General features: G+C 39.3%; 1 protein-coding gene across 1 annotated transcript; it reads left to right on the forward strand.

Annotated features, from left to right (window-relative positions):
- The first annotated feature begins 1830 nt into the window (after window positions 1-1830).
- Window positions 1831-12738, forward strand: kctd7 (potassium channel tetramerization domain containing 7). Its single transcript, XM_067608650.1, has 4 exons — window positions 1831-2516; window positions 4635-4804; window positions 9308-9486; window positions 10422-12738. The coding sequence occupies exons 1-4, from the start codon at window positions 2136-2138 to the stop codon at window positions 10796-10798; spliced, it is 1107 nt and encodes a 368-aa protein (XP_067464751.1). The 5' UTR covers window positions 1831-2135; the 3' UTR covers window positions 10799-12738.
- The last annotated feature ends 446 nt before the right edge of the window (window positions 12739-13184 follow it).

The following is a 13184-nucleotide window of genomic DNA, read 5'->3' on the forward strand; positions in this document are numbered from 1 at the left end:
CTTGAAACTTCGGAGAGACGCATGTTTTGGATGACGGATGTGACGACCAAAACAGGTGTATATTTTAATATCCATTTATAGTGTATGTACGCTATGTGCAAGTGTGCGTATGTGTCTTGTCTATGTGCATAGTTGTGCATCTATGTGCATGGTCAGTCTGTGATGTCTGAGAGAGACCAACACACTGCAGAAGAAAGTGATAAAATGGGAAAATTAATTAAATTTAACATATACCAGTACACTACAGTGGTGCCTGTTGGCTCAGTGTTTAGCTCTGTCACCTCACAGTAACTGATACTGGGTTCAAACATTTGGCTGCAATGAAAAGGTCATTGTGCCACCGTGCATAAAACCACAAATCCCTTTTTACACTTTGGTCTTTGTACGGATTAAGTCTGTTCATTTGTGAGCTTTAGAGGTGCTAGCGGGCAGATTTTGTCATCTTTGGACAAAATCCAGCTGCAACCAGTCAGCAATACAAATCTAGTCTAACCAGCTGCAGTGACAACGAGGCAGCCCACATGACCTTCTCCCTGGCGACGTCCTCCAGCTCTGCCTATGGAGCCCTGAGTCATTCACAGTCAGATACTCTTTGTTATCTCTAAAGTGCTGGAGGTGGAATGGAGGCATCCTGATCAGATACCCCGACCCCCTTGACTGACTCCTTTCAATGTGAAGCAGTTCCCCTCTGAGCTCCTCGCCTTATCTCCCTGTTTAATCAAATCAATACACAGAGCGTCTGTGGCCACATAAAATTCAAACAGAAAGTAGGAGGAACATCATATTTGATAATGATCCCCTTGGTTACACATTATACTGTGAATATATTATACTGACTTTATACTGTATATTCATCATGTAAGGAAGCAGCCTATAATAATATCTGAACTGTGACGTCATCTGTGCGTGAGTGTGTTTGTGACCTCACAGATGATGACATATGTATGATGTCACAGTTCAGAACAGTGATGGGGCTGGGCCGGTCCGGGCGTCTGCTCCGGGCTGGTGGAGGAACCAATGGATGGGCTGCACATTCATCCTCAGTTTTGTTTTGTTTTGTGTTTTTTTCTGTTTGTTTGTTTTGCAGGCTGTGCCCTTCGGAGGTGGAATGCCTGTGAAGCATCTGGCCTCCAGTTGTCCTCTGACCGGCTCTCCTCATAGCAACAGAGCTACCAACTCTGCTCCATGAGAGGGAGGGAGGGAGGGAGGGGATGTGGGAATGGGCAGGTGGGTAAACAAAACAAAAATAACAACAAATGTCACAGACATCACTGATGATGCCACTGTACAAGCCTTTTCTGTGATTTCACAGATGATTTTAATTTCACAGATTTATTTTAATAATTCAAATGGTCCAATATTTCACCAAAAATCAAAGATTAGAGAAAAAGCTGAAACTAAGCCAAAAACTGAAAACAGATTCTTGTATCAGAACTTTGTTTTTTCTTCTTTCCTCTCCCATTAATCATCTCACGACCCCTCAGATTTATGTAGTGACCCTTTGGCGGGGCCTCGACCCCTAGGTTGGGAACCAGTGGATTAAACTAGCAAAGTGTATATAAAGTAGTTCAAACTAGCTCCACCTCCAGCTGCTACATTAGTAACATACTGCTCTAACACTGATGCTTCAGTATTAATAATCTAATGATGTCATATATAATGATATTTCAGTCAGAGGGACCAAACCACTACTTTTACTGCAATACATATGTATACTTATGTACTTTTACTTGTAATAGAGTATTTTTACATTGCTGTTTTGGTACTTTTACTAAGTAAAGGATCTACTTCTTACACCACTGGAAAATAATGTTGGTTTCAGTTCTAGACATGTTTTATATAAAGTTTCCTCTCATGGGGGATTTTATTCTCTTATCCCTAAAGGACTCTTGACGTGATGACGGCGTACACTTCATACACGTCACCGCACGTACAACCGAAAACAGCACGGGCCCAGTTCGGTTTACACACACTTGGATTAAATATCCAACGTGTACAACTTGTGTTTCTTTAATATTTTATTATTTAAAGGGGGATTTTCTCTTCTCCCGCTGTCGCTCCGGGTTAAAGGCGGAGTGTGCCGCTCCCGCTGCTGCCGCTGCTCCTCGCGCCACACCCTCCATTTGCTGTTGTTGATGTTAGCAGTCTCGCGCTCTTGTAGCTCGTGCTTTCACCCTCCTGACTTGTGCCAGAGCTGGCTGTCCGTGCGCATGCAGCAGAATGGCTCGAGCGGCTCCAGCGGTTCCGACAGCTGCAGCCGGGAGCGGCAGACTCTGTCCTTCAGCCCGCTGCCCGCCGCTACGACGCGGGTGAGACGGTTCATGCAGGAGCGACGGACGCTGCCTCTACCCAGGGTGATGGTGGTATTCTCCGCGGCGGGGGACACCGACAAACCGGGCGATGCCATGTCCAGCTCGGACTCTGCGGAGGACGACTTCCGAAAGCCAGCCTCCCCAGCTCCGAGCCTCACCCTGAGCAAGCCGCTCCGCTCCGAGCTGGGCACTCAGGAGCAGGAGGTAGGCCGCTGTACCGGGACCGCTTCACCACCACACAGGGGAAATCCTGTCAAACCAGCGCACAAATCACATTTTCTAACAAGCCAACAGCTGTTTTTATTGTCACACATGTTAAGATAAAAACTGGCCTCAAACATAAGAAGAATTAGTATTAAATTATCCACATAAAAGTACGGTTTGCTACTCATTAAATAAAAGCAGAAAAGTGTTAAAATCAGAATCAAAAACAGGTTTATTGCCAAGTAGGATTAGGAATTTGCCTTGTTGTTGTGGTGCATAACAGTCAAAAATAGTTAAAACATTAATAGAGAAAGTATAAATACATATCCAGCAAATATGAGACACTGTAACAGTCAAGTTTCTCCTTTAAAAACTACTATAATATATTATATTACTACCAAATCATTACACTGTGTCTGCCTTTGTGTTGTGGTGCATAAAAAATAGTCAAAAATCCAGTAAATATGAGACACTATGACAGTCAATTTTCTCTTAAAACTAATACAACACATTATATTGTTAAATTATTACACTATGTCTGCTATATATGGCTATTAATACAAGAGTCAGTGATTGGTTAAGCCAGCCATGAGCAGCTGAGACCTGTCCTGATTGGTCCAGCAGTGGTGTCACATGACTCGAGTTAATGAGCGAGCATGTGATATGCCATGTCTTTCTCTGACTGCCCACTACCCTGCTGATGGATCTAAACATGGCTACAGCAGAATAATCCTCTTATTTCTGTGGTCTGACGGCTGCTCAGAGACACAGAGGGACACACAGTTTTATCACACAGACCATCCTCAGCGGTTTGAATAGTCTGAAGAGGTTTTAAATGAACATTTTCTATTCAGTTTGTCCTGGTGACCTACTGTTTTAAAATACAGCACCATTTATATGTACAAATAAATCAGGACTCTACTCTTTAGATAGTGTCCAGTCACTGTGTGCTTCTCCAGGAGGGAATGACTATCATTTAACTCTTAAAATGAAATGCTGAAAAAACACCATGGGGGTTTAAAATTATTATTAACTATTGCTCTAACCACTGGCATATTGATATAGGGGGGGGTATCATGCACATTTCTAGGTCTATATTTATATTCTGGGGCACTACTGGAATATATTTGCATGATTTACTGTTAAAAAAACTCCTTATTCATCTTATACTGGCTTTTTATACAGCCCCTCGGTTCAGCCTCTGTCTGAAACAGGCCGTTTTAGCTCCTGTCTCTTTAAGGGCCCCCTCCCAATGAGCTCACTCTGTTCTGGTTGGTCAGCTTCTGGAAGCTGATTAAGAAAACAAACAATATTGTTCTTTACTTGAAATGGAAACTGAAATACAAGCTTAACAACAAAGGCTGCTGAATGGACGGCAGCAGGAAGTAGAGGTAACTTTGCCAACGAAGCATTTTAGACGAGGCTGAAGCCCTGGCTTTTGACTTGCAGGCAGCATTTTTACATACATTCACCTCAAGTTTTGGAACTTTAACCATGTTTAACATAGATATCCAGCATCATAACAGTATATAAATAACAGAAAACCACAAAAAGCATTAGATGTCCCCTTTAAGTCAGATAATTTGTGAAGAAATATAGGAATCCAGGACACTTGTACTCAGTTTATTAACATTTCCTGTAAAAATTCACACAACATATAGCAGCGGTACCAGGAAAAACAGCTTCCAATAAAACAATTTAATATACAAGGATGTTAATTAGTTCCATTTATTATTCTTTTGTTAATTCCTCGTGTGTCTGTGGTGAATATCAGACAAATAAAACAACAGCAAACAACATTACAGTTACAAACAGACATCAAACAGAGTTCCAGGTGGATTCAAGTTAGCCAGAACATATTTTTTATTGCTCCGCTAGTTATAAGGCGGTGAGATCACAATTAACTGTCACCTTTACCTCAGTCACCTTTACCTCAGTAAGGTAACCTTTACCTTAATGTATTCAGTAGATAAAAACACTTAATATAATATATATAATTTAATATATGTTAAAACAGGAAAATCACACTTTTTGACTGGTTTATCATCAATCCAGCAGTTTGGTTTAATGGTGTCTTGTTATTCACCAGTTACAGTATTTTTCCATTCTCATTTAAAGTTTCCAGAGGTCATCTCGCTGAACGTTGGCGGCACGTACTTCACCACTCGCCTGTCTACGCTGCGGCGATACGAGGACACCATGTTGGCCGCCATGTTCAGCGGGCGTCATTACATCCCCCGCGATGCTGAGGGACGCTTCTTCATCGATCGGGATGGAGCATATTTTGGGTGAGTAGCACTGCGTGTGAGCTGTTGTTGTTTTTAGACCAGAGAGCCTCGGTGAAATATGAAATATCAAGAACAGATTTCCTGTCATTTCACTGGCGATACAAAAGAGGGTGACATCATTATTACCACAATGATCCCAATATGGTTAGTAAGACTCAATATGGTCATTATTTAGGCTATTTTTTTAACATTTTGATGAGCTTGAGTGTGGTAGAAACACTCAGGAGAGGAGGTGTGAGAGTGTAGCAGTGTGGAAAATCTCACTCTCATTATATTATATGTAATATATTCCCTTTGTAATCTGGAGTGGTTTTGCTCGCTTTTATAAAACACTTTATGACCTATATGCTGAAATCTTTATTATATCCTGAATTAAATATTCTCTTCTTGTAATGCTATAATTGACATTTCTATGCTGCAATTTCTTGTAATTTGTCACATAATGGTCGACATATAGACTACCAATTATATCTGTGATGAGATGAAATCAGCAGATGTTTAGATCTAGTCTGTGTGCTGATGATAATTACACACTGGCCTCTAGTTACATGGCGGTCTGCATTGTGGAGTAGGAGAACAAGACATTGTGAGTAGAGCCTGTGGAAACTGACTGAAAAGGTGCAGTTATTTATAACTAATGACCTGTGTGGGTTTTTCCAGTAGCGATCTGAACTGCTGATGTCATGAACCTTATTACAGTTTAACAGAACTTTGCTGAGATCTTTGAAAATCCCTCCAGACATGTTTGAACACATATAAAAAATACTCTGCTTTGACTTTGTGTCCGATATGGTTTTCTACAAAAAAAATTAATAGCCTCTTCAAAAATCAACACTTGAACCTTGGTCTTATCTTATAAGAAGACTAAGAGTTCACAGCCAACAATGGCAACGCTAACATGCTGGTGTTTAGAAAGTATAACTTGTTCACCATCCCACTTTAGCATATTAGCATGCTAGCATTTGCTAATCAGCTGAGGCTGCACTTAATTGGACAAATGGAAATCCATCCAATAGTAATAATAGGGACATTTCACTCAAAACCACAAATATCAACCTCATGGTGGTGCTAGAGGAAAAGTCAGCGAATCACATCGTGTGTATGAACTATAAAAACGGCTACATCATTAAATGGTTTGTGTCGGCAGATGTGGATACGATTCAAACAGCAGGAGAGAGAATCCTCTTCTCAATTAAATGGCCTGTCATTTGATCTATAAAATGTCAGAAAACGGTGAAAAATATCAGTTACTACCTAAAATGCTTTATTTTGTCCCAAACAATAATTCACAACCCAAAGACACTCAGTTTACTCTCATAGAGGACTGAAGAAACCAGAAGATATTCACTTTTAAGGGGCTGGAACCAAAGAATTTTAGACTCAAAACAATTAATCGATTATCAAAATGGTTGCAGATTAATTTTCTGACAATCAACTAATCGATTAATCGACTAATCGCTGCAGCTCTTGTGTAGATAGCAGGATGGCTAGAAGGACGAGGATATTTTTGATATTTATGATGTATAGCAACGTAAAGGTGGATAATATAATATTATAATATATAAGCAACAAACAAATAATATTCAAGCAACAAAGATATTTACTTTAGCCTTTTAAATCACAATCAGGCATCATAATTAGCTTCATGGATAACATACAAATCTTGCAAGTACCGAAATTAACTGCACATAAATGACTAAACATTGATACTTCACCTTTAATTACATACACATAAACGTAATGTAAGCAGTGTTTCCTCTGTAATTTTAATACAGCTGTGGTGCTTTGGGTAATAATTCAAGCTTTGTCCCATATGTGTCACTATTTGGGTCTAAGTTATGTTTAAAGTTGAGGCTGTAGTGTTAAAAAATGTTTTTAATCACTACTTCAAAAGCATCAGGACTAAACTTTAGTTTTAGATAACATTAAGGCTAAATTACAATCTTTATTTTTTGATGTAACATTTTCTATCGCAGTGGTTGTAATGTTCTTGCTGTTGGTGATGCACCACTGCTAAATTAATACAGAGGAAACACTGGTGAGGCTACAGAAAGCAATAACAGTTGATGTATTCCAGTCTGGACCAAAGTGGTGGACTGACCGACTGTCGTTATTGTCCCTGGAGCCGTCGCTGCTCGTGTGGCTAAAAAGGAAAAGCAAATAGCTTTAAATATGAATGTCATACAAGTGGAGTCGAGGTGTATGACTAATGTAAGAAGTGTGTCTGTGTGAGGGGGTGTGTGTATAAAACATTTAAAAACAAGGAGCTGTCAGAATCAGAGAGGGAAGGTACTGCATGTAACTATAAAGTAGAAAATATATCTAATTGTGATTATTTTGTCTGATATTGCAATTGCAAACATGCTTTGCGATATTAGAGGGAATGATAACTTTTACATCATTATTTTCATTTTAACTGAAAAAATGATTATGATTTAAATATTTGCAGGGATCTGTACCAAACAAAGATGTTTCCTTAAGTCTGTAGAATATAATGTGTAGTCCAGGACATCTCTGCAGCACGATATTTAATTTAAAATGGTATTTTGCACCTCCTGCTATTTCGATTTAAAATTTCGATTAATTGTTGAGACCTCATGTAAAGTAATAAAAAACCTTTGGAGGATGCTGCTGGCCTGCTGTAGGTGTACACACACACACACACACACCCAGAGGGAGTCTTTTCATTTGGGACATTAACACTGATGCGTACGGTTGGCTGACTCTGTTTTTGGGTCTGTTGTCCTGCTGGAAAATAAATCTCCTCCCAAGCTGCTGCTGTCTTGTACACTGCAGCAGAGTTTCCTCCTGGAGTATTTTTCTGCATTATTTTTTATCCTCTTTGTTAACAAGCCCTCCAGGTCCTGCTGCAGAGAAGCAGAACGAGAATCAAAATCACCTTTATTGGCCAAATATGCTTATAGATTCAAGGATTTTGTGCCCTGTTGTCAGTAGCTTTCGATATAAGTGCAGACAATGTCGAGACTAAACATAGAGTGTGTTTCAAATCAAGATTTTTGTTATAACTTTAAAAAAAAAAGCACATTTCTAACGGAAATTTAACACGTTAAAATTCAGCTCTAGCCTAATTTAACCACAATACGACTCAACAGCCGACATTTTGGTTCAGAGATTCAGGTGTTGTGCTGGTTATGTAGCCTGGAGCCGAGGAGCGGGTTGCAGAGGCCTGCTAACCTCGCTTCTTTATAACACACCCCCAGATTTTTAAACACGTAGTCTTGAGGCCCAACAGATGCTGACTCTTTTGAAGTAGACTGTACGAAGCTCCCTCTGGAGCCACAAAAGGTTTCATACAACGTCTTTCACACATGCAACAACAACTGTAAACAGACTTTGATGTGTAAAGTGGCTAGACTTCATGTTTTAACTGTCTGTCTTTCATAATGAGATGTCGTAACAGAATTATGAACTCACTGTCTCTTACTGCAGGGAACATTTCACACAGGAAAGTTTCACTAGTGTCAATTGTAAAGTATTGATCATAATAAAATGTTCAGGATCTTAAACTATATGACTCAGCTCAGCAGATGACAGTTGTTGCTTGTTCAGGTTTACGTTCTGTATTCCAGGTTCACACTCATTAGTAGATCTTTCCCCTCCACTGATATATTTAAAACTCATCATGAAGACATGACTGGTCACAATTACTTCCTATTATTTATTTGTTCTCTGTGCAATACTGTTGTGTCTTTGAGATTTTATCTAAATTGTGTTACTTTATCCTACTTATTCTACTTATTCTTACGTTATTCTTTATTATTTTTCCCCTCGATCCTCATAACTATGTCTGTGCTTTTATTTGATTTTATTCTCGTTCTCTGTTAAGCACTTTGGTCAACATTTGTTGTTTAAATGTGCTATATAAATAAACACATTGACTTGACTTCTATTGGGCTCGAAGCTGTTAATCAGCACAGGATGTTGCAGTTTTTAGGAAATGACATGTTAAAGACAAAACCGCTCAGTTAGTCATAATCATCTGGGTTTGTGTGAGAAAAACATTAATGACACATCAGACTAAAGTTAGAGATTCACAAGCTGAGTTCCTTTTTTATTCTGTGCTCATAACATCGGTTGCTTAACCGCTTCCTTTCCCCATCATACCAAAGATGGTGGAGTCTGGTTATAATGTCTGGTTACTAGAAATTAACGGACACCTGCCAGCAAATATAACTTCAGTAGTTGTAGTACTAACACAGGTTCATTCAACTTAACATGCGTCTTTTAAAAAACTGAAAAAATGTGCTTCCTCTTTGACTTTAAAGAGTCTTTTTCTATTGATAAGTGTTGAAAAAGTTCAAATACACCTAATCATCTCTGTGATTCAATGTTATAAAACAATAAGAGTATATTCCAGATTTAAATTATCCAGCCATCAGCTGTTTTGTATCACTAAACCTCCAAATATCGCCGACCTTCTCACATCTTTAAAGTCAGACTCTTTGTGTGGACATGTTCTAGTCATACTGTCTCCATCCAAAGGGACATCCTGAACTTCCTCCGAGAAGGTGAGCTCCCTCACAGGGACCGAGTGAGAGCGGTGCACAGAGAGGCTCAGTACTACTCCATCGGCCCCCTGCTGGACAGCCTGGAGGACACGCAGCCGCTCACGGGAGAGAAAGTTCGACAAGCTTTCCTCGATCTGCTGCCCTACTACAGAGGTAACTGCAGTCTGTCTCCTTCACATGCTGAACTGAGCACAGACGTTAATCTGCACTATTGCAACAGCATCCACACAGCAGAGCAGCTCAGTACGCACATAAATTATAAGACCGTTGAAAGCCAAGGCAGTAATTCACAGGCATTATTACTGAATACAACGCTGCTACTAGACCATGTTGTAAATTTAAAGGTGCCGTCTGTTAGTGTCAACAGTGCATGTAAACATCTCATTGTGTTTGGAAAGAGATTTTTGTATCAGTACACAACCTGTTTTGATTTGAAAAGCCCTCTGAGCCAAATAATTACAACCTTATCAGCCCAATAGAGTCTAATCACAGTCTACATCTTCATATGCGGGAATATTTGGGAAACAAGGTTTTAGTTTGTTTGGTCAAGTCAAGTCAGTTTTATTTATATAGCCCAATACAGCAACACAACATCCTCTATTCTTAGACCTTTTATTCAAATAAGGAAAAAAAATGTAAGAAACCTCAGGGAGAGCAACAGAGGAGGGATCCTTCTCCCAGAACAGACGGACATGTAACAAAACTACAGAAACACACAGCATGGAAATACAGGATGACAAAATTATAGGTTGATTGATAACATATTTGAATGAACCTCTGAGGTATATTTACATATGAGATATAAATTAAGATTTGATGAATTCTGAAAATGAAATACAAAAGGATGTAAACAGAAGAGCTGTACGCAGTACATGTAAGCAAAGAGCAAAGTACACACAGACTTTGCTTTATTTAACACATTTCTGCTGTTTTATTTCAAGTTGGAAGAAAAACAACTAAATTAGGGTTTTTTTATACAGATTCCACCATGAAGTCAATGTTTTGATGTACTTACTTTTGATGTAAAAAACACATAAGTCTCTAAATATTTTAAATGGCATTAATAAATCATGCTATTTTCATTTCAGACAATCTGGAGCGTATTGTGGAGATCGCCAAACTGAGGGCCATGCAGAAAAAGGCACGATTCGCCAAGCTGAAGATCTGTGTCTACAAGGAGGAGATGCCCATCACGCCGTACGAGCGTCCTCTTTTTAACTCTCTGCGCTTCGAGCGCTCGGACAGCGAGGCCAAGCTCTTTGAGCATCACTGCGAGGTGGACGTTTCCTTTGGACCTTGGGAGGCAGTGGCAGACGTTTACGACCTGCTGCACTGCATCGTCAGTGACCTGGCCGAGCGCGGCATCAGTGCCGAGCAGCAGTGCATCGGTGTCTGCGACAAGCACCTTATCAACCATTACTACTGCAAAAGGCCCATCTATGAGTTCAAGATCACATGGTGGTGAACGAGGGAGACAGTCATGGCTTATAGGACCAAAAAGCAAAAGGATGGGTGTTCAGTTTTTACTACAACACGGCCGATATTGGTTTTTGTATCAAAGTTGCCAATATTTGGTGCTGATGTCTTGAAGTGTCACCCTTTAAATCATGCACTAACACATAAGTATACCAACATCCAATACCTACACTTCCACTAATACTACTTCAAAGGTCTACTGACATTTTAATGCTGACATTTAGGACGCATTATTTAACACAGACAAGCTGTCTACGACACGTCTCAGCCTTATTTTTCAGTTTCGCACCTTGTCTCAGCTAGTGTTGACACTTCAGCGTTCAGCCACAGTGCTGCTGTGAGGTCATTGCTCAGAGTCCAATACACAGTCACTGTTCATTATAACTGAAGCATGTTTGTCTGTCAGACATGTGTGAGACTGGCGAATGAAAAACACGTTGGTGTGAACAGCCTGTTGTGTCCGATGGAACAAATTTGCTTCAGTTTTAATCCGATTTAGTCTTCAATTCTGTGCTCTTCCAACTTCTGCATGTTAACTACAGCGTCTGTGTATAACCTACCTGAGGCCGCAGCAGTACTGCTGTTGAATGCATCCTGTGTAGACACTGAGGAAGAACTGAAGCTGCTGACATCACTGCACAGCCAGTGTAGACAAGGTGTTAGATTAAAAACCTGAATGTGCAAAAACATGCAAAAAATCTAAAGTCAGGGCTGATTGTGTTGCATCAGAAGTGGTTGATATGACATGAAAATATCATTTATTGTAAAAGCCAATTCTGCTGATTATATGCATTTCAAACTTATTTATGTAACCATAGCTGCTTTGCCCTAGTGTGGATTGATACGTGATGGGGTTCAGAACTGTCTCACCACATTTCCAGAGCCACGATTCAAGGAAATGACCTTTATAGTAAGTAAGTAAAATGAAGTAAAATCTGTATTTTGTAGGAATATGTGTTGGTTCGGGATGAAGAATAATTGTGAGCCTGTTCCTTTTGGATACATAGAGTATATTTTAATTAAGCAGCCTCCCGAGGAGTGTGTTTTTAAACCCTTTAGAAAGGTCCGGTGTCGTCCATTTTGTCATACTGTCAAACAGTCTTCACAATTTACCGAGTTACTTACTGTAGTTTCACCAGGTAACTGGGCTGCTGGGGGATGAAGGGAGCTACATTTGCTTTACACTAAAGCTAATTTGCATATGTTGTCATGGCAATCTCACACTAACAGAAACACAGTTTACATACTTGTCCACCGACTGGAGTCTTAATTTCCCTTAGAAATATTTATTACAATCAATTACAGAGAGAATGTTATATTAAATCAAACAACTTCAGTAGTTATTCTTATTTAATGTCCACTTCCATTCCACCTTTTTCATGTAGGCTAAGCAAATTAACATCATTATGAAATTAATTGCGTAACTAGCTAAGCTAAATGCTATCTCCTACTGTACTTGACAATAAGCACCTTGTGATTGTAGCCACGATTTTATTTTTATTTTTACCTCATGTCAAAGCAACAATCGTTACCAGATATATAACTCCATAACAGCAACAGCGCCGGCATCAGTCTGAACATGTGATTTATGTTCGCTAAGAGAGCCAACACGCTGATTTTGTTGATGTACTGTTACCACATAATGCAGGAGAGATGCTACATTTATTCTTGGGAACACTACTCATCTTGATTTACATTGTTTTGTTTATAATGTTTTGAATGTTTTTTTTATTATTTATCCATTTCTGTTAGCTTCTAGGAAGCTATTAGCTCTATGTTCTGTTTGTGTTTGTTTGTAGTGAAAAAGCAATGTATCGTTTTTATTATTTATGCTAAAAGTAAAAAAAAAAACTGTTGTTTCACAGTGTGTCTCTCATTTATTTATAAACTACTGTAGAAGTATTGATAATCAATAAAATTGTAATGATACTGAAGAAGTGATGATTTCCAAACTTGGTCACAACTTGGCCAAAATATCTGAAACTCTACATCTACAGTCCAGAGGATGGTTATGTTTTTTTATCTGACATGATATATTTTTGACTCAGACCTCACATTCAAAAAAAAAAAACAATCAATCATGCTTTTTCCACCCCAAAACAATCACAGAAATAAAACTCATGCTCTCTCACCATGACCTGGCAAAAGTTCCTACACACTCTTCTTCTCCAGACTTTTGTTATTGTAACCCGTTACTTGTAGAAATCAGCCAAATATTACTTTCACACATTCAGTTTGTCCAACACGCAGCAGCCAGGCTTTTAACAGAGAGTTTTAACAGACGACATCACATAACCCCGTTCTGACCAGTTACTGATCATTTTTAAAGCTATTCATTGACTGGCTCCTTGGTACATTGCAGACCTGCTGACTCC

Source organism: Thunnus thynnus, chromosome 13 (assembly GCF_963924715.1).
Source record: "Thunnus thynnus chromosome 13, fThuThy2.1, whole genome shotgun sequence".
Classification (NCBI taxonomy): domain Eukaryota; kingdom Metazoa; phylum Chordata; class Actinopteri; order Scombriformes; family Scombridae; genus Thunnus; species Thunnus thynnus.